Genomic DNA, 22838 nt, shown 5'->3' with positions numbered 1-22838 from the left:
TAAGTGGATTTCCACCACGAAGCAAACAGTTTTCTGACTAGAAGACAAATCATCCATTTAGCTGATCTATTAGTTCCTCATTCTGAATTCAAAAGAAAGAAGTTAAATAAGAGAGTAACTTTTCAAGCGCATTGTGGTAGCCATGGCAACCCACCATGACACACAGGTGAAGCACAGCAGACAAAATGACTTTGAGATCCTTGAGAGGAAACATGTCACGTGGCGAGTTGCGGGATGTCGGTGGCAGGGATGTCTGGACTGACTGAGGATGAGTGCTGCCTCAGTGTTTGCACTGCACACACCATTCAAGAACCACGTGAGGGCACACACACAGACAATGGGAAGGACACAATTCCTAACCAGAGGTATGCGCAGCCCTATGGAGAACTGCAGCCAGTACTATGAAAGGCATAACAGGGTCAGAGAGTGGGGGAAGACCAAACAGAAAACGTTTAGAGAAACTTCATGCAGAAGAAAGACTTGAGCTTGATCTTAAAGTGTAAGTAGAATATTAACAGCTATTAAGCAGGAGGGGAGACACAGGAGAGAGCACTCTAAGCACAGACGAAAGTTGTAACTTCCCTGGACTCTCACAGCATTCTGCTCTCTGTATCAGTACTTAACTCACTTCATATTGGGTTTTTTTTTAAATGTTTTTTCAATGACAGTTCACATTAAATATTATTTGTGTTAGTCTCAGGTGTACAGCAGAGTGGCTTGACAGTCATCATATTCTTTTTTTTTTTTTACCGTAATTCATTTTACAATTATAAAGCAATTTCCGATAACTTATTTTTTTAAACATTTCTTTTTTTAAAGATTTTATTTATTTATTTTTAGAGAGGGAAGGGAGGGAGAAAGAGAGAGAGAGAGAAACATCAATGTGCTGTTGCTGGGGGTCATGGTCTGCAACCCAGGCATGTACCCTGACTGGGAATTGAACCCGCAACACTTTGGTTAGCAGCCCGCACTCAATCCACTGAGCTACGCCAGCCAGGGCCAACAGTCATATTCTTTACACAGCATTCCTCCCAATATTTCCAGTGCCCACCTGGCAGCATACATAGTTATTTGCATCATTATTGACTATATTTCCTATGCTGTACTTTACCTAACTAGCTTTGTTAAAATAATGTCTTTTCATGTTTATCTATTCCTCTAGAAAATTTCCTCCTGTGGGGACAAGTGGGGGGTTAATGAGCACTATGCTTGCATGATCAGTAGCTTACCAAATAGTTGGCACGTGGTAAACAATCAATGCATTTGTGTTACATGATCCGAAATATGAATGAGAGCAGCAAAGACAGAAGACATGGATTTGAAAGCTCACACAGTACGACAAAGATGGCTATATAAAGTAAAGGATGTGACATGGATGAGTTTTAGGATGGATGGGAAAAGTGGGAGTAAGGATACAAAGTTTAACTGAGACAATAAGGTTAGAAGAGTTAGGGATATCTTGACGTTTTTGCACCAAAGATTAAGTTGTGTAAAATACATCATACTCGTTTACAAAGTCTCATGAGTTCTATACATGAGTCACTTTCAATGAACAAAACTAAAGCCATCTAGTGTTTAAGCAACTGATATTTATAAAATCCCACCTATGTGGCAGTCACTGTGTTAGGAGCTGGGCATATATTAGATATTAAATGCAGAAATGACCCTTATTCCCATGGAATTTTTCAGTGCAATTTAGTCCATTCAACTATTTAATCAATTGCTAAATACAAAGATTTTTTTTTCTGTGTGCTTGGTATTCAAGGGAAAGGAAAAGAGAGATCACCATCTACTATCATAGTAACAAAAATGAGATATGAATTAAATACTCTCAAAATAGAGAGCAGGCGACTCATTCAGCCTAATTCAGTCTTAAGGCTTCACAGATATTGGAACTGCGTTTAAGTTTATAGGATGGATCTTGGGTCCTTGAAAGCCTTGAAACTCTATTTAAAATGCTGTGTGTATATATATGAGGTCTGACCATATAGTATTCGGCCATGTAATATGAAAAATAGAAACATTTACTGAAGAAGATACAAGATACAAGAAACACTGTATTTAGGACAATGATGCCTCTGTTGTCATTAAAGTATGTATCTTGGGACCTCACACAGTTCTCTCAGTCACCATCAGCTGCCCCATCATATTTTCCTGAATCTCATTGACAATCTGAATCTCTTCCCTTGCAAAGGTGATTTTAGTTTTGGGAAAGTCCAGAAGTTGCAGGGCACCAAATAGGGGCTGAGTCATCTGGGTAATTTGATGTTTCACAAAAAAACTTTATACAAGATGTGATGCATTGTTGTGGTGAAGCTGCCAGTTACCAGTTGCCCATAGCTGTGACCTTCTGAATCATCTGAATATTTTCTGCAGATGAATGTTCAAGCTCAATGCAAAATTTGATGCAGATTCATTGTTCTACTAGCTCGGCCATTTTGAATGTGATAGCCACAGGTACACATGCTCACTCAATGGTGTCTACTTCCCCCACTGACTGGTCAAGTCATCGTTATTAATGCATGCACATTCCAATCCACTCTCCTTGGCTTCCAGGTAACATCAATGTTGTGCAAATGATTCTCATTATATTAACAGTGGTTGGACATTTTTGGGATAGGCCTTGTATGCATATATGGAATTAAACATGTATAGTTTGAAAAAAACATTATGATACATATTTCCTTCATACCTGAAATTAAAAATCACTATAGGGACACTGTCAGGAAAGGAAAGAGATGCAGGACCAATCAAGCTACATAGTGAGATCAGTCTGAAACAAGAGCTTTAAAAATACGGTCTATTACATAGACCTTGAACCAACTTTTCTACAATATGTGCTATGCCAGTATATGAAGGCCAAGCCTGATGCTTTTGTCAAAAATGTGCTTTCCTGATGGCATTTTGTCAGAAAAGGCAAAGATTTTCCAATTTTCTGAGAGAGATTTATAAACAGTATTGGACCAATTCTGATTACTTTTACACTGAAAATTAGAGGTGGAGGTAATAAATCAATTTTAATGATTATACTTAGCACAAGGACAATCAGCTCTTTGCAGACTGATATTCAGAATGCTATGCATTCTCCTACATAGTAGTTTAGAGCATTTCCACTACTGGTATAAATGTAATATGCAAAATACCCAATAAAATGGGATTCTCTGATCATCAGTCAGAAGGGGAAATTTTCCTCTGTTTTTTGTAAGTACTTTGGGGCCTGGGGAGGGGAGAATAAAATGCCCAATCTCAACAATGAGGAAAAAATAATCTAGTCATATGAAAGTTAGGAGGCTTGCCATAATTTAAAGTTCAGGTCTCTGAATAAATATAATGATAATAGTAAAACCAACAACAAGATCTCACTTAGCTGCATCTTTACTGCTAGTTATTCCCATAGTCCAGGGGTGTCAAATGCATTTTTACTGGGGGCCACAAGGCAATCAGCCTCGTGGTTGCCTTCAAAGGGCCAAATGTTATTTAAACTCCTTAACAGTTAAGGATTAGTTACATTTATACAGTCCTAAAATGATTTCAGCCCTTTGAAGGCCACCGCAAGGCTGATGTGGCCCCCAGTGAAAATGAATTTGACACCCCTGCCATAGTCCTTAAGGTGAATAAACAGGCAACCTCCAATTTATACACATGTCCTTTCCTAGAAGCTCTTTCATAGGGTGGCTGTTTGGAATTCAGTGAGTCACTTACAGTCCATGGTTTGCTCTCCAGGCTGGTTACAAATCCTGGCTCACTCGACAAACATTTACTGAACATCAATTTAACTCACAGGATTGCTGAATTAGGGCACTAGAAATTCTGGGCCCCGAATGAGGAAAAGCCTGCCACGCAAATGAGAGCAGCAAAGTGGAGGAGACATGCCAAGGAGGAAAATTCAATCCCGCCCCATTTCCCTTGCACTTCTGGAACAGATCATTTTAATTTTCTGTTCCCTCCAATCTGTTTTTGTGAGGCCCCTTGATTTCCAGGGCTCTCTATCCACAAGTTCCGCAGGCCCACCTGCAACCCAACCTGTGTTCAAGGCTACCCCACCCTTCAAGGTGTCCTAAGCTCCAGAAGTAAGGACAGGACTACCCTCTCTGGTTCATTTCTGGAGATTATAGGCTTGAAACCAAACATAACTGGCCTGAAATCCCAGATTCTCCTATTCTCAGCTAGATTGCTTTTGACTAAATGATATGCCATAATGTAAAAGTATGGGCTCTTGATACATATGGCATAAGGTTAAACCTTGACTCCTAGCTCAGTAACCTTGGGCATAGCTCTCAATTGCTCTTATCTTCAGTTTTCTTAACTATAAAATGGAGAACACAAGATAACTTACCTCATGCTGAGAGAATTAAGTTAAAGAATTAAAGCATCTGGAAGAATCCCTGTGCTCAATAAATGTTAGCTCTGCTGTTTACCTCTCTGAGCCTCTGCTTCATAATCTATAAAAGGATGACATCTGCCTTGAAGGATGGTGATGGGCATTAAATGTAACACATAAAGTACCTAGCTCAGTGTATTTTACAAGTAAAATGCAAGAATTGTTAGTTTTCTTTTCCTTCTTTCAATGTATCAGTGTTCATCTTTCTGCTAAGAGGAAGCAAATTGCTGAAAATAATTAATGTATCTTTTAGCTCTTACACAGTTTTTTGTGTGTCACAAAAAGAGACTATTTCCACAATGCCAAGGCAGGGAATTCAGCTGATAGCGATGGAAGAGAACTACTCTAGGAGGGCCAAGATATCTAAGTGGATGCAGGGAGTTACTGTAGAAGGCAGAAGGCAGAAAGCAATGTCAGCACTGCGATGCAGTGCTGGGAAAACATAGCTGCCAAGAACCCTGATTCTGTACCCAAGATGGCAGCACTATTAGAATTAATGGTTTCAGGCAGTTACACAAAGAGAGAGAAATAAAAGCACTATACCACACAACAAGAGTGACCTTTTGTATAGAATAGGAAGGTTGGCTGGTTACCCATTTCTGTTTTGTCACTTGCACATTGTTGGGTATCTGCCATGGCAATGGTCTGGCCACTATGACTTTTTTCTCAGTCTTCTTTCCAGGCTTTCTGATTTCATTCACCCCAGGAACATTCTCTTCAGATTTTAGTGTTAGTCCTTAAGGCGCAGATGGCAAACACAAGGCCTGTGTGCGGGCTGAATCTGGCCCTCCACCTTGTTTTATCTGGCCCAGCACCTTATTTCTACCCAGCGGCAGCAGTGCTGAGCTCCTTGCCCCTAGTTAAGGAGTAGTTACATGTATACAGTCCTAAAGTGACATTCGGCCCTTTGAAGGCAACCACAAGGCTGAAATGGCCCCCAGTGACAATGAGTTTGATACCCCTGCCTTAAGGGCTCCAACCATACATTATATTAATAGATCAGCAATTTTCAACCAGTGTTCCACAAGAGACTCACTGATGTGTCACAAGAATTTTTAAAATACGCAATACCTCACTATTTAGTCAGGGATGCTGACATCTTTCCCTTCAGATTGTCAAATAAAAAAAATGACAACAGTAAACACAAAAATAGGCATCCAGTGTAAATGAATCAAAATTATACCTATTTTTTGCCAGATAGGCAGAAATATATTTTTTGGTGTGCTGCGGAATTTTAGTAATTAGTTTATATGTGCCATGGGATGAAAAAGTTGAAAATTGCTGATACAGATGCATCCAATTCTTTGACTCCAACTTTGATTTTTCTTCTGTGCTCCAGATTCTTACTCATGTAGCCACTGCTTGCTGGTCACTGCCACCTAGATGCCTCAAAGACACCTCTATCTCAATATGACATATCTACATCCTTCACCTGCTCCCCAAACCTGCTCCTCCTCTGCTACTTCAGACTTTTACACGTTCATCCAACCAGAAAGAACAGAAAGTTGGGAATTGGTGGAAACACAGAGAGATGGGTATGGCATAACTTTGCCCTCAAGGAATAGTCAGTTTCATGGAGTAGATGCATGTAAATTTCTTCCTGTTCTTAAAACCAACAATAAATTCTTGTTGACATTCTTGTGGAACTTAGAATTCTTATTAGATTATTTTGAAGCACATCAGAGATATTGCATAATTTAATTTGTAAATACTTCTGTATCTCTAAATGACAAAACTCTTTCTGCAAGCATAGCTATCACACTGTTATCATGATTTAAAATAGTAATAACAGTTCATTGATATCATTAATATTCTTTTCAAGTTTCCCTGATTTTCTCATAACTTGTTTTATAGTTTGTTTGAACAAAACATAATCTAAAGTTTTTACATTGCAATTGATCTTCAACATCTCTCTCTCTCTGTCATTTTCCCCCTCCACTTTGTCCCCTCCCTTTTTCATGTTTTCTATAAAACGCAATACATAAAAAACACTCAAACATAAGTATGTATGTGTTAATAAGTTATTATAAAGCAAACACCTTTGTTACCACAGCTCAGGTCCAAGGATAGAACGTTGCCAGTCACCTCCCACATGCCCTGTGTCAGTGTCAGCTCTTTTACTACTGGCCAGAGTAGCCACTATCCACTCTTTACAGCAAAATCACTCCTTGTTTTCATTTAGAATTTTATCACCTCTCTGTGTGTCCTTAGACACTCATAGTCACATCTATTTTTAAATTTGTCTTACATGTTTCTTTTAGTCAATACATGCCCACATCATGCCTTTGTTTTTCTTACAATTTATCTGTTGAGTAACCGAAGGCATTTGGCATATACAATTTTCTGCAGTCTGGATTTTGCTGACTGCAAACTCATGGTTCAGATCAATACATCTCTTTGTTCTCTGTACTTCCCACAAAATGGCAGCAGCATCCAAAAGTTTAATCCACTTGGCACAATTATAATTGCTATTATTTTTTCACCAGAAGTGATATGTCTGGCTGTTAACTCTTCTTGTGATGGTGGCTGTCATTGATGCTTGATGCTTAGACTTATTGGGTCATTGGGGGTTACAAAGTGATTATATACTTTTATAAAAACAGGCCTCTCTGCACCTTTTTATAACATTTCTTATGGAAAAGACAGAATAAATACTCAATTTCTCCCCTTTATATACCAGTTTTCAAGATAAAAAATGCATTTCCTATTATCACCCAAATGTAACCAATTAAATATTCTGAAATAGCATTATGAACTTCTATGGACTTAAACTTAACTCATGGGATTTGAGTTATTATAATTTATACCTTTACTGAAATTCAAATTGTTCCATTTTGGCCAATGGAAAATTCTTGAAATTTACTCCTAACTCATTTCATTAATGACCTAAACAGAGACAGATGCTAAAATTTTCAACTATGATTATGGAATTGCCTATTTTGTCCTTTACTTCTGTCAACTTTTGCTTCATGCATTTTGAAACACAGCTATTAGGCACATATAGTTTAATTATTTTTATACCTTCCTGATGAATTTACCCTTTTATTATTTTATCTCTAATTATACTCATTGTCTTAAAGTCTACTTTATACATTCCACCCTCCTCATTTTTATCCATCATTTAATTTTGATTTACATTTGTTCCACTTTCTGTTACTCTTAAGGCATTATCTATTGTGCTCACTTGATATTATGTTCCCCTTACCTTAGCTTCATTCCTAAAATGACTTCTTACTGAGTTTTAGAATTTCTGAACTTTCATAATTCTAATTTATTCATGTTCATCTTTCTCATCTTGTATTATTTCTTATTTTTTTAGTTCTTTTTTGAAATAGTGGTTTAAAATATGCCCTTCTGGCATGCTTTTTCCCCCATAGAATATTATTCTGCTTCTTATTCTCCCTTTTCTTATAATTCCAAATGGTAGGTTTATCTTGATTATTTTTTGTTTTCTGAGTTTTACAATTTGGCAAGGTTTTTTGTCTTAACAGAGATTCCTCTTCAAAAGTGTGGTCTTGATATTTCCTGACTCTGCTCTGCTCTTCTTGGCCTTCTCTTCCCTTCCTCTACACAGGGTGGGGTGAAAGTAGGGCTACATGTGTTTGTCTGGGAAAGAATGCAATAATTAATAAATTATAATACATGAATTAACTGTTTCACATATTCACAACTGTAAACCTACTTTTGCCCCACCCTGTACTAGCCTGATCTTGTTTACTTTTTTTTAATCCTCACCTAAGAATATGTTTATTGATTTCAGAAAGAGAGGGAGGGAGAGTGAGTGAGTGAGAGAGAGAGAGAGAGACACCAATTGGTTGCCTCCCATAAACATCCTGATCAGGGGTCAACTCACAACCTTCTGGTGCCTGGGATGACACTCCCACCAGTCCAGCCACTGAACCGGGGCCCGATCTTGCTTACTTTTGATACCATTCCCAGCCATTTCCCCACATCATGGGTGGCTGTTCTTCAGAGTTCCAATGCACTAGAAAAACTCCAAACCCTCTAGAATTTCTTACTATAAGCATCTTGGACTCACCCTTCCCAATTTCAGCTGCTGTTCTTAAATTGACTCACCATACTTTCTAGTGAGTACACACTGGCTTTTTTTTGGGGGGGGGGGGGGGTGTTCTCCAGTCTGCCAGATATCACCTTATTTCCATCTACTCCTTTTCCCTAGAGACATTGATTTTGTATGGGTCATGTTTGTGGTTTGTCTCATTTGTTTTATTGAAAGTGGTTCTTGTGGATAACTTGACACTGAGTATTGTCTTAAATGTTGTCCAGGAGTTTTGGGCTTGGGTTTATGTGGATATTTGAAGATATTAAAAAATTGCTGCTGTCACATGTGCCACCTTCCACTACTACCATTTCTGATCAAACATTTCCCAAATCCCTGAGATGTGAAAGAGACCACAGGTGGACTGTGCCCACAAATAAGCGCCAACATAAAAACCCATACAAGTAATAAAATGCAGTATTGATTAGTCAAGGAATTGATATTCACCAGATGAATTAGCAGTTTCCAACTTCATTGAGCAGAGAATGAAAGTGGGCAACATTTCTCAAATTGCATTTCATGAGAAGTTAACAGAAATGAGATACTTTTAGTAGTCAGTGAATGCAATTTAAGAGATAATGGGCTAAGGCAGTGTGCTCTCTAGCACATCCTTTAAAATGTTATAAGGTGAGGAAGCAGTGAAAGATTTGTATAAAGTCACTAAAGAAGACATTAAAGATCTGACAAGAAAAATCTGTTTCTACATCAACTCAACAAATCATTGCTGCCATTTTAGAGAGGGTAAAATGCCCTCCAGTTTGCTTACCATGTACCAAGTGACAGTTGGTGTGACACTGGGAGGGAAAAATCCATCTATATTTGGACAAGTGATCTTCTGAACACTATATTCTATGTACAGTTTGTGCACGGGGACTTTCATTGGAGAATTGAAGCAGCTATCTTTTTGGACAACTTCCAGAGGAAATGCAACTTTGCAGCAATATGTGGTGTTCCTGAAAAGAGAAATATGCAATGAATGGGGAGTTTCATTTGTGTTTGTTTTAATGTAGTAAATACATTTTTTAAAAAGCTAAGTGAAGTAATACCATGTATTGAAACTTTGTATGTGCAAGTTCATGTGAGAGTTAAATACATTATGGAGACATTTGCTAAAACAATGGACATCACAGAATAAAAACAGACATAATTAACTACTAATGATATACTAAAATATTTGTATTTTTAAATATGTTCCTAAACATGTATATGTGTTTGTCTGTCTGTATATATACATATATATATGCATGTATATGTATATTTAATTTCATGCTTAAAACATTCTCAATATTCAGTGCTGGTAAGAGAAAGGTGAGAATACCATATTAATACTCATGGCTGATAATGCTATAAGCAACCTTCAGAAAATAAATATATTTCTAAAACCATTACAAATGTTTTAACCTTTTCCCTAGTAGTCCTTATTTCTGGAAAATTTTTCACTTGATACAATATGGCAAATTGGTAACAGGAGGAGCACATGATCAAAAGTGTCTATCCAGTGCTTGATCAACAAGGAAAACACAGAAGTTGATTTTAAAAATCTATAGAATATGAAGATTGAAATGAAAATCATGGTATAACCATTCAAAGCTGTTGTAGATATCCATAAAAAATCAAGCATTAAGAAAAAAACTAACAAATGAATAAAACATGTTAGGATGGCTGGAGACAGTGTTTTTAATGTTTGCACAGGTTATTTTGTCTGTGTGGAGGGCTCTTCTTATCCCATCACCCCACCTTTCAAAAGGAGGTCTTATGTGTGGTCCTCTACATACCCCAAATTAGGTCTCTACTTCTCCAAACACTTCAGACATTTCCTTGTCCTGACTTGCTGTTCTGTTCTTCTTAATTTATTATATTTCAAACAAGGGCATAACCATGTGTGTTCACTTATATTCCTTGCATTTAGCATAGTGCCTAAACTTTCAGTAGATGCTGAATAAATATTTGTTAAAATGAATGGGATTGATGTAAAACTTGTGTGCACATACAGGAAAACAAATAAGAAAAATAAGTGATTTTTAGGGTGATGGGTAAATGCGTCCACCCTGTTAATAGTTTCTATTTAAAGTATCAAGTACATATTCAATTGTCAATGACTCATGAATTAAGACTAAATACAACAGAAGGAGTGGGGGTATGCATTCTCCTCACCAAGATGGGAGGAGAGGGTGTTTGAAGATGACTCATGACAGTGGTAATAAGGTAGAAAGGGAGAGTAGCAGGCATGATTTCTATGAACAAATAATAGGCGTCTATCAGATAAAAGTATTCTATAGAAGGTATTACAGAAGGTAAATTTCAGATACATTTTTTGATTTTTTAATAAAAGACAATTAACAGTGATTGGGCTGATTTTTCCAGCTCCGAAAGTCAGATCTGGATGTTATCTTAATAGGGGCATTAAAGCAAGAACACAAGCAGTAAAATCCTAGAAAATGAATCTTAACCTGATGGTCTTAAAGACATCAGGCTTATGATTTCAGTGGTTTGCTTTGCCATTCTCAGTTTAGGAATCAACTCATGACAATGAGAAACTTCTGGTGTCCCCACAAGACAAGTTTAATTTTAGATTTTCTTTAGACACATAGAAAATAGGCAGACATGTAAACTGAAGAAACAATCTGAAAATTAATAAAATAACATTAAAGGTATACTTAGGCCTTAACAGCCATGCAGCCCTGCTCCTGTAACGTCAAAGAAGATAAGAGAAGTCTAGGAAAAGGTCTAGATAAGTAGTTGGTTGTTGAGGAAAAGGAAATAGAGATACTGAGGCACTAGAATGTGTAGTAGAGACCAAGGTCATCCAGAAAGCTACCAGTGACCTCTTCCCAGATATTTGCTAATGTCCACATGCAAATGTTAATGGGTTAACAATTGTTAAAGATGAAAAGGAGCTCAAAGAGCATGTAGGCTGACTTTTGCATGCAGATATATAGCTAGTAATGCTCTGAGACATGGACAGATGTGGCTATGATCACCAGCTATGCAATGGCAGAGGTGGGATCGTAGCCTAGGTTTTCTGTCTTCTCATCCAGTGCTCTTTCCACTACAATCTTTTCTAACCTTTCCTACAGAGAAGTATTAAGATATAAATAATGGACACTCGACTATTTCAGGTTCCTTGGAAGCCCACACTCCAGTTTAGAGTCCACCTCAATAAAATTAAATAGTCACGTGAGAGCCTCAGAAGGGCCGTCAGAGTTAAGGGACTCCCAAGGCCATAGTGATCAATATGTTTTCTGTGATAGAAAGGGGTTCTTCTCCTCTTAACCATTCCATAGTTTAAATTTATCAAAGCATAGTCCTAAATTCTCGATCAGAGAACAGTTAATACCCATGAATGACATGGGGAATTAAGAAGGTATGGGATTAGCTATTGTTATGTTATGTTATGTTATGTTATGTTATGTTACTGCAATTTGTTGTCTTATGTTATTCAGCCCTATCATATAGGTCTATGCCAAATTGTGTCCTTTCAAGATTCATATGTTGAAGTCCAAACTCTCAGTATATTTGGAGAAAAACCATGCAAAAAGACAACTAAGGTCAAATGAGGTCATATGGTTAGATCCTATCCAATATGAAGGATTAGAAACCAGAGGGGAAACCATGGAGAGAATACAGCCTTCTACAAGTCAAACGGAGATGATTGAAACCAAGTCTTTCAACACCTTGATTTTGGAATTCAAGCGTCCAGAACTGTGAGAAAACAAATTTTGTTATTTAAACCACCCAGGCTGTAGTATTTTGTTATGGCAGCCCTGGAAAACCAATATATTTATTAAATAGTAGGAAACAATGTAAAAAATACATAACACAGATGGGAGTTTATTTATTTTTATTTTTTTAAGTTTTATTTATTTATTTTTAGACAGAGGGGAAGGGAGGGAGAAAGAGAGGGAGAGAAACTTCAATGTGTGGTTGCCTCTCACATGCCCCCTACTGGGGACCTGGCCTGAAACCCAGGCATGTGCCCTGACTGGACATGGGACCTGCAACCCAAAGGGTTGCAGGCTGGCACTCAGTCTACTGAGCCACACTGGCCAGAGTGAGAGTTTTAAAAATAAAGCCTAGAAGCAAAAAGGAACCTTGAGAAAAAAGTAACTAAATAACTAAAATTTAAAATAATTGTTTGTCAGAGGGGCCTCAGTTTAATTATTTCTTTCAGAGCAAAAGCAACATAAATTGGTAGTACAGGAAAAAATAGGTATTTCGTGGAGTAAAATGCAAAGTTTACATGAACTTTCAAGAAAAAAGTGGATTTGAAAGAAGTTTTGTGCAATGATGGGGTGCTTTGGATTTATATCCCTAGATTCCCAGGGATATGGTGTCTGTATGCTTTCTAGGGGGATTTTGGTAGAAGAGTTTGAAAAGTACTGTTCTAATTATGTATGATGCCTCACAAATACTCTTTCTTCTATAAAAGGCATCTCAGGATTTTATTCCATTTAAGACACTTTGAAAGAAGACAATAACAGATACCAATGGGTTCTACTCCCTATTTCACTGATAGTCAAGCAGGGGTGTCCAACCTGCGGCCGGCGGGCCTCATGTGACCCAGGATGCCTATGAATATGATCCAACACAAAATCATAAATTTACTTAAAACATCATGAGATGTTTTTGTGATTGTGTGTCACAAGGTATTTAATATGTGTCCCAAATACAACTCCTCTTCTTCAGGTGTGGCCCAGAGATGCTAAAAGTTTGGACACTCCTGTGATTCTAGAGGAATAGATGCCTCTGGTGGGGACAAAGTGTAGGCAGGCTCCCCCGTCAGGGAAAGGGGACAACTAAACAAGGCTGTGACCTTAGACAACCTTGACGTATGTCAAAGTATGGAAAGGAACCACCTACAAAGAATGTTCTCAGGAGCACAACGATTTTCTCCTCACATTTCTTTCAGCCATGCTTAGCTAAGCCATTGAGGTAGAATGTTCATAACTTTTTCTAGATTCTTCCATCCCCTCCACAGCTTCATCGCACATGCCATGCATCATCTAGCTCAAGACCCAGGGACTAAATGGAAAGGAGAACTCACCACCAAAACTCAGCCTACCTTAACATGCAGGTATAGTTGCCCGTGTCATTAAGGAGGGTGGGCCTGAACCAGAGCACGTCTTTCTCCTTACTAATGCGGTTCTCAGGGAGGCGGAAGTTAATTGGTTCCTCCAGATCCCGGTCCTGCCTGGTCCAATACCAGATCAGAGTAAGGCCAGCTGAATGGGCTGTGCTGTAGTTGAATTTTAAGAAGTGTTCAAAGAGTGGGCACTTGATGCGGGCAGGCTCATTTTCAAAGACTTGAATCTGTCTCATTGTGTCTAGTCCCCAGTCATCGCAGCGTTCTGGAACAATCAAAAAGAAAGAAAAGGCAGATGAATCACCTCACATTAAATGCCACTGGGGATCACACTTTCTTTCTGGGACACCCAATCTTTCCCAGGAAACTTCTTCTCTAGTCATCTTTCATCACCTCTCTTTAAAAACTGCATACAATAGTCTCCTGTGGTGTGAAGAAATGACTTTCCCCTCATTCCTTTATCATCTTAGGACTATCTCATGGATAATAATTTCACTTAATAGCTAATCCTGTTGAACCCTACAAGGCACAGGGAGAATCTCACCAGAAACAGAAGTCATGTAGGGATCTCAGTGGGCCATGGACATCAGCTGTTACATCACACTACTTTCCCATTTCAAAATTCAGACATTCCATTGTATACCAGAAAGGTCATTTATTCATTAATCGAGTATTTAGTAAAGATCTACCATGTGCCTCTTAGGCATAGTTAGGCTCTGGAAGTGCAACAGTGAACAAGAGCAGCTATAGTTCCTGATCTCATCAAACTTACACTCCAGAGAGCAAGATAAACAAAAACAGAATTTCTTAAGTAAGTACTGGTTTTATGACTGTGATAAGTCCTAAGATAACTAGAAATTTGTGCTAGTGTTGTTTAACCATTAAGTAAAAAAATTTTACACAAATGATAAAAAATGAACACACAAAAAGCCAGAAGTCATGTGCCCTTTGAGTCCTCTGGGGACAGAGGCGATTGTCCTCAGGGCTCCTGACTGTGTGGGGCTAGATCTGTGTTTGCCAATAGCAATAGAATGGGAGCCACATATGTGATTTCAGATATCCTGGTTAGCCACATCAGAGTGTTTTAAAAAGCAGACACAATTAGTTTATATATTTTGATAAACTTGATATATCCAAAACAGCCTAAATGCATTAATGAGCTGTTTTATATTTACATTCTCTTTTTTGTACTAAATCTTCAAAATACAATGTGTTTTACACCTATGGCATATCTCAATTTGAGCTAGTCATGTGTATCTATGGATATGTGTATGGATTAGACAGCAGGATTCAGACCTCAAGAAGTCAAGTTTTCATTGATACCCACTGGGGAACAAAGGTGGTATAGTTTCAATGACTCAGAGTCAAATAAATTTGTAATGGCTTCTATAATTTATTTTTATCTTTTAAAGTTTACTTATTTATTTATTTTTAGAGAGAGGGGAAGAGAAGGAGAAAGAGAGCGAGAGAAACATCAATGTGTCATTGCCTATCACGTGCCCCCTACTGAGGACCTGGCCTTTAACACAGGCATGTGCCCTGACTGGGGATTGAACCAGCGACCCTTTGGTTCACAGGCCGGTGCTCAATCCACTGAGCCACACCAGCCAGGGCTATAATTTATTTTATAATAAAAAGTAATCACTTGTGCATATAGAAAAATAATGATAAGAAATGTCTTTTTTTTAAGTTTTAACAATGATATATGGATAGAAGGCTCTAGATGTCACCGTGTGCAATCCAGAACAGAGAGTCCAGACCTGATGGAGACTGACAGGCCCAAAGCAGTCACCTTAAAATGGTTTTCTTTCTTCCTTGCAACCCTTACCTACATACACACACATGCATATGTATATGTGTGTTTTTATTTAATTACGTAATATTCCCTACATTTCAGCTGGTATTCAAACTTTTCATCCTAAGGGAACACTTTGATAAAATATACGTAATGTCATACTTTAAGTAATGACATTTTACAATAAAATAGTCATACCACTTTTAAATTATATGCAATAAAACTGTGATTTACCATATACCAATATCTACCTAAAAATATGTAAACAAGATTTCTTTTAACCATTGGTAATTCTATATTGTTCCTTTTTCTCCTTGAACTTGTTTTGATTCCACTATTTTCACACATAATTTTAATAAAATATATTTTCATATGATAATTTTTAACTTTTTCATCATTTTACTTTTGTCCAATATATAATACTCTGTGTTGAAAACTTGAATTCTATTCTAACTATAGCATATACAATTTAAATACTATATTTTCAACTTTGTAAGTAATTATTAAGTATAAAATATAAACATATTAGAAATCATCTCTTTATAATAATCTGGATGGGCTATTTTTGAATGAGAGGGGTTAGGCATTAGTTGAAAATGTTTTATGTATATGTAAGCATTGAGGAAATGTATCCATAACCAAGAACAAAGAGTGTTTACTTCTAGCACAGTTATTCAGTTCTTTAAATTCATTTGGAGATTTATGTATGCCCCATTTATATTTTAACCATCAGAAATTATTTTTAATTACCTATCACTTGACATCTCTGGAAGACAGAATTAAAAAAAAAACAGACTTCATACTCCTTAAATCCACATCCTTTGCAATTTGATGCTATGAGTCTTCTGATCAAGAAGGAGAGTCTTTTTTCCCACACCTTGGATCTGGGCTGTTCTTGTGATTTACACTGACCAATAGAATGCAGCAAATGTGATTTTGTGTCAATTCCAAGCCTAGGACCTACAAGCATTTTTTTTTTCTTTTGGAACCCTGCTACCACCATAAGAATAAGCCCAGTGTTGTAGAATATTTGTATGCCCCCCAAATTCATATTCTGAAACCATAATGTGATAGTTTTTGTAGGTAGAGACTTTGGGAAGTAATTAGGTTATGAAGGTAGATTCCTCATGATGAAATTTTCCGTATAGGAAGAATTAGCTTGTTTTTTTTTTCCTCTCTCTTTCTCTCTCTCTCCTCTCCCCCCCCACCACACACTCTCACTCTCCCCTCTCCCTTCCCCTCCCCTCTCCCTGTCACCTGCAGATAAAGTGAGAAGGGAGCCCTTTGCACATTGGGAAATAGGCCTTCATGGACACTTAATCTGTTCGTGCCTTGTTTTTATATTTCTCAGCCTGATGAACTGTAATAAATGTTTGTTCTTGAAACCATCAATCTATGGTATTCTTTTGTAGCAACCAGAATTGACTCAAATACTCAGGAAAGCTTACTAGTAAATAAGAGACACCTGCAGTAGAGCTGAGGCACCCTAGCTGGCAGCTAGTCAGCCTCCACCAGCATGCTGTGTGGCTTTTCACAAGTGTGCAGAGATGAACGGCAAGCTCAGCCTGGTTTACCCAAGCTAGACTTCTGTTACCAGAACTGGCCAGGCAACCCACAGACTCATGAGAAAAATACCCATGCAATCAATACAATGAAGTTTGTTACTAAAGTTTATGGTTGGTTATTAGGCAAGATTTGGGGGACAGCAGATAACTGATAGAACAACTAAATTAGTGGCTACTTCAAGTTTGATAAAAGCCAAGGATTTCAAGCTTTATGATTTGTAAAAGGATTTGTAAGTAAGTAATAATTCCCTAAGTAAATATTAGATCTGGGAAATTTAACAAACTGATTTTCCTAAGACTCAACAAATTGCTATTGTTTATAATTGCTATGCTTTCTTCTAGGGACACCTTTGAAAATCCAATATACAGAGAGAGAATTGTGGGATTAAAATGTTGTTCATGTCAATACAAACTTGATAATAAAGTATTTTTATAAAACAGCTACCTTATCACATTCTTTAAATTATTTTCAGTAAAGCTCAAAATTGCAGAATTAGCTTATTCAATTTACAGAAAATTACAACCATTGTTTTTCAAATAACTATGTCAGACTGAATACATGCATCCAACACACTCCTTTGTGAAACTCCACAAAAACTAAAGTAATTTTTCAAGATATAACTCCAAGTAACAGCAAAAAATGGGAGAAAACAGCAACATCAAAATGAACAAGTGGTAACCAGATTAGCTCATTGAAAATGAAAAACCCAAAATCAGCAGAGTTAAGCTGGAGGACAAACCCATTCTGCAATGCAGAATCCAGAAAAGATCTAGGAGGAACTATAAGCAGCAAGATAAAAAATTATTAGTGGTGTTCACCAATCTTTCTGGGTTCTCTTTCTAGGAATGTTACAAGATTATAGTTATATTCCCCTCTAAAATAAGGATAAGCTATTTTAAGGGCCAGAGTATATTTCACCATGTTCCCTTCCTTTCTGTTTTGGAAAATATGAAAGTACAGACACTGACAATCCCTTAGCTGAGATCCCCTGATATGGATCATATATAGCAGAATTTTGTTATGCTAAGTTATAAAAAATAGGAATTTGCTTTGTATCAATATGAATAATCTTTTTTAAAGACTTTATTTATTTATTTTTAGAGAAAGAGGAAAGGAGGGAAAAAGAGAGGGAGAGAAACATTAATGTGTGGTTGCTTCTCAAGTGCCCCCACCAGGGACCCGGCCTGCAACCCAGGCATGAGACCTGACTGAGAATTGAACTGGTGACCCTATGTTTCACAGGCTGGCATGACACTCAGTCCCTGAGCCACACCAGCCAGGGCTGAATAATCTTTTAGTTTGAGGCAAATGCAATCAGTTATCTCAAAAATGAGGACAGGGAATTGAATGGTGAAATAAGGACAATCAGACAAAACCTATGCTGAACGTGACACCCTTTATTCTAATCCACTCTCCTAGCACTCAGGAACGTTTCTCACACAGCTCACTTGAAATATCAGTGAGACCGTTACCCACCAGGCAAGAGAATGAATGAAACTTCTATGGGAAATTTGACTAGCTTCAGAGGAAAGATCTAACACTCTTAATACTAGTGATTCATTAACCAATAAAACTGTACAGCCACACCATCCAATGGAAAAGCTCAAGGTTAATAAGCCTCACACTCACATTTAGAATTTTATTTTTTCTTTTAATTTTTATTTATTTATTTATTTATTTATTTATTTATTTACTATTGTATTTGCCATTGCCATTTAGTCCCCTTATATGCCCCTTCCCCCAGCAATCACCATACTGTTGTCCGTGTCCATGAGTCCTTTTTCATTTTTTCTCAGTCTTGCCACCTCCAAACCTCCCCTCCCCTTAGTTGTCATCCTGCTCTCTATGAGTCTGTTTCTGTTTTCTTTGTCAGTTCAGTTTGCTCATTAGATTCCACATACGAGTGAAATCATATGGTATTTGTTTTTTCTGACTGGCTTATTTCACTCAGCATAATGTTTTTGCATTTAATATTATTTTGCATTAGTTTTCCAGTGTACAGCATAGTGGTTGGGCAATCACATACTTTATAGAGTGGTCTCATTGACACTTCAAGTACCTACCCTGCACCATATATAGTTATTATAATATTACTGACTATTTTCCTTAGGCTGTGCTTTACACCCTGTGCCTATTTTGTAACTATTAATGTGTAGTTCTTAATTCCTTTATCTTTTTCAGCCACTTCCCCAGCCCTCCTCACATCTAGAAACCATCAGTCTGCTTTCTGTATCTATAAGTCTGTTTCTATTTTTTTTAATTCATTTATTTTGTTCTTTAGATTCTATATCAGTGAAATTATATGGTATTTGTCTTTCTCTGACTTACTTCACTTAGTTTAATACCCTCTAGGTTATTAAAGTGATTTCACACTTTATTATGGACAAGTAATATTCCATTGTATGTAAGCACCACTACTTTTCATCCATTTGTATATTGGTGGGCTCTTGGGTTGCTTCCATATCTTGGATGTTGTAAATAAAGCTGCCATGAACAAAGAGGTGCATATATTCTCTCGAATTCGTGTTTTGAGTTTCTTCAGATGTACACCCAGAAGTAGATTTATTGGGTCAAAAGGCAGTCCCATTGTTAACATTTGGGGGAAACTCCATACCGTTTTCCATGCTGGCTGCAGTTATTTACAATCCCACCAGCACTGCTTGAGGTTTCCTTTTTCTTCTCATCCTCACCAGCACTTATTGTTTGTTGCTTCATTATGACAGTCATTCTGTCAGATATGAGGTGATATCTCCTGGTATTAATTTGCATTTCTCTGATGCTTGGAGATGTTGAATATCTTTTCATTTGTCTAGTGGCTATCTGCATGTCCTCTTTGGAGAAGTGTCTATTCGGGTCACTTGTTTTTTTTGAAACTGAGTTGTATGAGTTCTTTATAAATTTGGATATCAACTCCTTACCAGACATATCATTAGCAAATATCTTTTCCCATTCAGTAAGATTTCTTACTGTTTTGTTGATGGTTTTCTTTGCTGTGCAAACACTTTTTAGTTTGATGTAGTTCTATTTGTTCATTTTTTTACTTTGTTTCCCTTTTCCAAGAATATAGAAAGAAATTGCAAAGACAAATGTCAGAGTTTATTGCTTAGGTTTTTTTCTACAGGTTTTACAATTTTGAAGTCTTACAGTTAAGTTTTAATTCATTTTGAGTTTATTCTTATATACAGTATAAGAACATGGTCTAATGTAAATGTTTTGCATGCATCTAATTTTCCCAACAGCATTTATTGAATAGACTGTTTTTAACCCGTTGTATGTTCTTGCCTCCTTTGTTGAATATTAATTGACCATAAAGATGTGGCTTTATTCAGGGCTCTCTATTCCATTCCATTGTACTATAGACCTATTTTGATGTCAGTATCATGCTGTTTTGGATATTATGGCCTTGCAGTGTACTGTGAAATCAAGTAGCATGATTCCTCCAACTTTGTTTTTCTTTCTCAATATTGCTGTGGCTGTTCCAGGTTTTCTATGGTTCAATATAAATTTTTGGATTATTAATTCTACTCTATGAAAAATGACATTGGTGTTTTAATAGTTTTATTGAATCTACAGATTGCTTTGTGTAGTATGGACATTTTAATAATGTTAATTCTTCCTGTCCATGAACACGTATATGCTTCCACTTATTTGTATGTCCTTCAATTTCTTTCTTCAGTGTCTTATAATTTTTCAAGTTCAGGTCTAGTACATTCTTAAATTTATTCCTAGGCATTTTTAATGCAATTATAAATGGAATTATTTTCTTAATTTCTTTTCCTGATTGTTTATTACTAGTATGTAAAAATGCAATGAATATTTATTTGGTATCCTGCTAAATTTCTGAATTCATTTATCATTTCTAGTATTTTTTTTGGTGAAATCTTTAGTGTTCTCTATATACAGTATCATGTTATCTACAAATAATGACAGTTTTACTTCTTCCTTTTCAATTTAGATGCCTTGCATTTCTTTTCTTGTCTGATTGCTGTGGCTAGGACTTCCAAGTACTATGTTGAATAAGAGTGGTAAAAGTGAACATCCCTGTTTTGTTCCTGATTTTAAGGAAAACACTTTTAGTTTTTCCCCATTGAGTACAATGTTACTTAGCTCTTGGTTTGTCATTTATTACCTTTATTATGTGGAGGTGTGTTCCTTTTATTTCCACTTTGTTGGGAGTCTTTATCATAAATGGGTGCTGAATTTTGTCAAATGCTTTTTCTGCATTTATTGATATGATCATATGATCTTTTCCTTTACTTTGTATATACAGTGTATTATGTAAATTGCTTTATAATTATTGAACAAACCTTACACCCCAAATAAATCCAATTTGACAATGGTGTATGATCTTTCTGATACATTGATAAAGTAGTTTTGCTAATATTTTTTAAGGGCTTTTGCATCTATGTTCATCAGGAACATTGGCCTATAATTTTCTTTCTTTGTAGTGTCTTTATCTAGTTTTGAAATCAGGATAATGCAGGACTCACAAAAACTTGAGAGTGTTCCCTCTTCTTTAAATTTTTGAAATAGCTTGAGAAAGATAGGTGTTAGTTCTTTTTTGAATGTTTGGTAAAATTCATATATGATACCATATGATCTAGAATTTTTGTTTATTTGGATTTTTTTATTATTGCTTCAATTTCATTGGTTGTAATAAGTCTGTTCAGATTTTCTATTTCTTCTTCTTCTTTTTTTTAAAGATTTTATTCATCCATTTTTAGGGAGGGAAGTGGGGGAGAGAGAGAGAGAGAGAGACAGAGAGACATCAATGTGCGGTTGCTGGGGGTTACGGCCTGCAACCCAGGAATGTACCCTGGCTGGGAATCGAACCTGGGACACTTTAGTTCCCAGCCTGTGTTCAATCCACTGAGCTACACCAGCCAGGGCTAGATTTTCTATTTCTTCTTGATTCAATCTTGGAAGCTCACATTTAGAATTTTCAGTTGGCTTCTTAACCACTTCTTATAAATAAATAGAGAGCCCCAGAACATATCTGAGAAAAATTTTGACCATGAAAGGGAACATCCAAATGAACAATATAAAAAAAAGTGTGAGAAAATCAAGACTATTCAAAGAAAAAAGTCTTTAAAAAGCCACCATCATTAACATCCTCCCAGAAATAGGGGAACTGCTGCATTAATGAAGCAAGAACAAGATGATATAAGCAAGTCAAAGAGAAAAAAAAAAGCTCGTTAAAATAAAAAAATGCAGAATGTTAAAACAATAAATGAGTTGCTTGAAAGTTAAAGTTGAGAATTTCCTAAAAGTAGAGTAAAAAGAAATAGAAGAAAGATAAGAAAATTATAACACCAGTCCAGAAGTGTCAATATCTCAATTATAGGAGCCCTAAAACAAAGAAATTAAAAAGAAGGTGAAGAAAACTCTCAATTTATTAATTCAAAGGAATCCTAGAACTGAAATATATAACCTTCTAAATTAAGAGGACCTGTCAATTCCCATAGCATAGTGGATGAAAACAGACACCTCTAGAACTTTTTTTTAAAGCTAGATAAAGAAAAAATTATACAAATCACCAGAAAGTAAGAAAGAAGGGAAAAGTGCTTATATACAATAGATCATAAATCAGAATGGCTTTGGACCTTTCAAACATAAGACTAGAAGCTAGAAGATAATGAAGCAATTCACCTAAAAGAACATTATTTCCAGTCTTGTATCTAAACCCAACAAAACAGCAAATGTGAAGGTAACATTTTCAAATATGTAAAGACTAAGTAATTTTATATTCCATGTGCTTTTTATCAGAGTGCTTCTGGGGAGTACATACCACCAAAATGAGAGAAAAAGTCAGGAAAAAGAAAACACGAGATCATGGAATAGGGATCCAACTAGAGAGGGGCAGGGTCCCTGAATGATAGTGAAGGAGATCTCTGGATGATAGCTGTGCAGCAGGGCTTGTTGATGGATCAGTGTAAATGGCAGGGAATGGAAA

General features: G+C 36.7%; 1 protein-coding gene across 4 annotated transcripts in view; it reads right to left on the bottom strand.

Moving 5' to 3' along the window:
• Positions 1 to 22838, bottom strand: part of LOC114490986 (interleukin 1 receptor accessory protein) — a 138988-nt gene that overhangs the window by 35350 nt on the left and 80800 nt on the right. For all 4 annotated transcript variants that reach the window (XM_028505128.2, XM_028505130.2, XM_028505132.2 and 1 more), the window contains 2 exons: positions 13504 to 13789; positions 9208 to 9394 (listed from right to left, as the gene is read on the bottom strand). In XM_028505128.2, coding sequence (XP_028360929.1) covers positions 9208 to 9394; positions 13504 to 13789 — 473 coding nt within the window. The remainder of the gene's footprint in view (positions 1 to 9207; positions 9395 to 13503; positions 13790 to 22838) is intronic.

This window comes from Phyllostomus discolor, chromosome 2 (assembly GCF_004126475.2).
Source record: "Phyllostomus discolor isolate MPI-MPIP mPhyDis1 chromosome 2, mPhyDis1.pri.v3, whole genome shotgun sequence".
Lineage (NCBI taxonomy): Eukaryota > Metazoa > Chordata > Mammalia > Chiroptera > Phyllostomidae > Phyllostomus > Phyllostomus discolor.
This window is presented reverse-complemented; position numbering and strand designations above follow the sequence as displayed.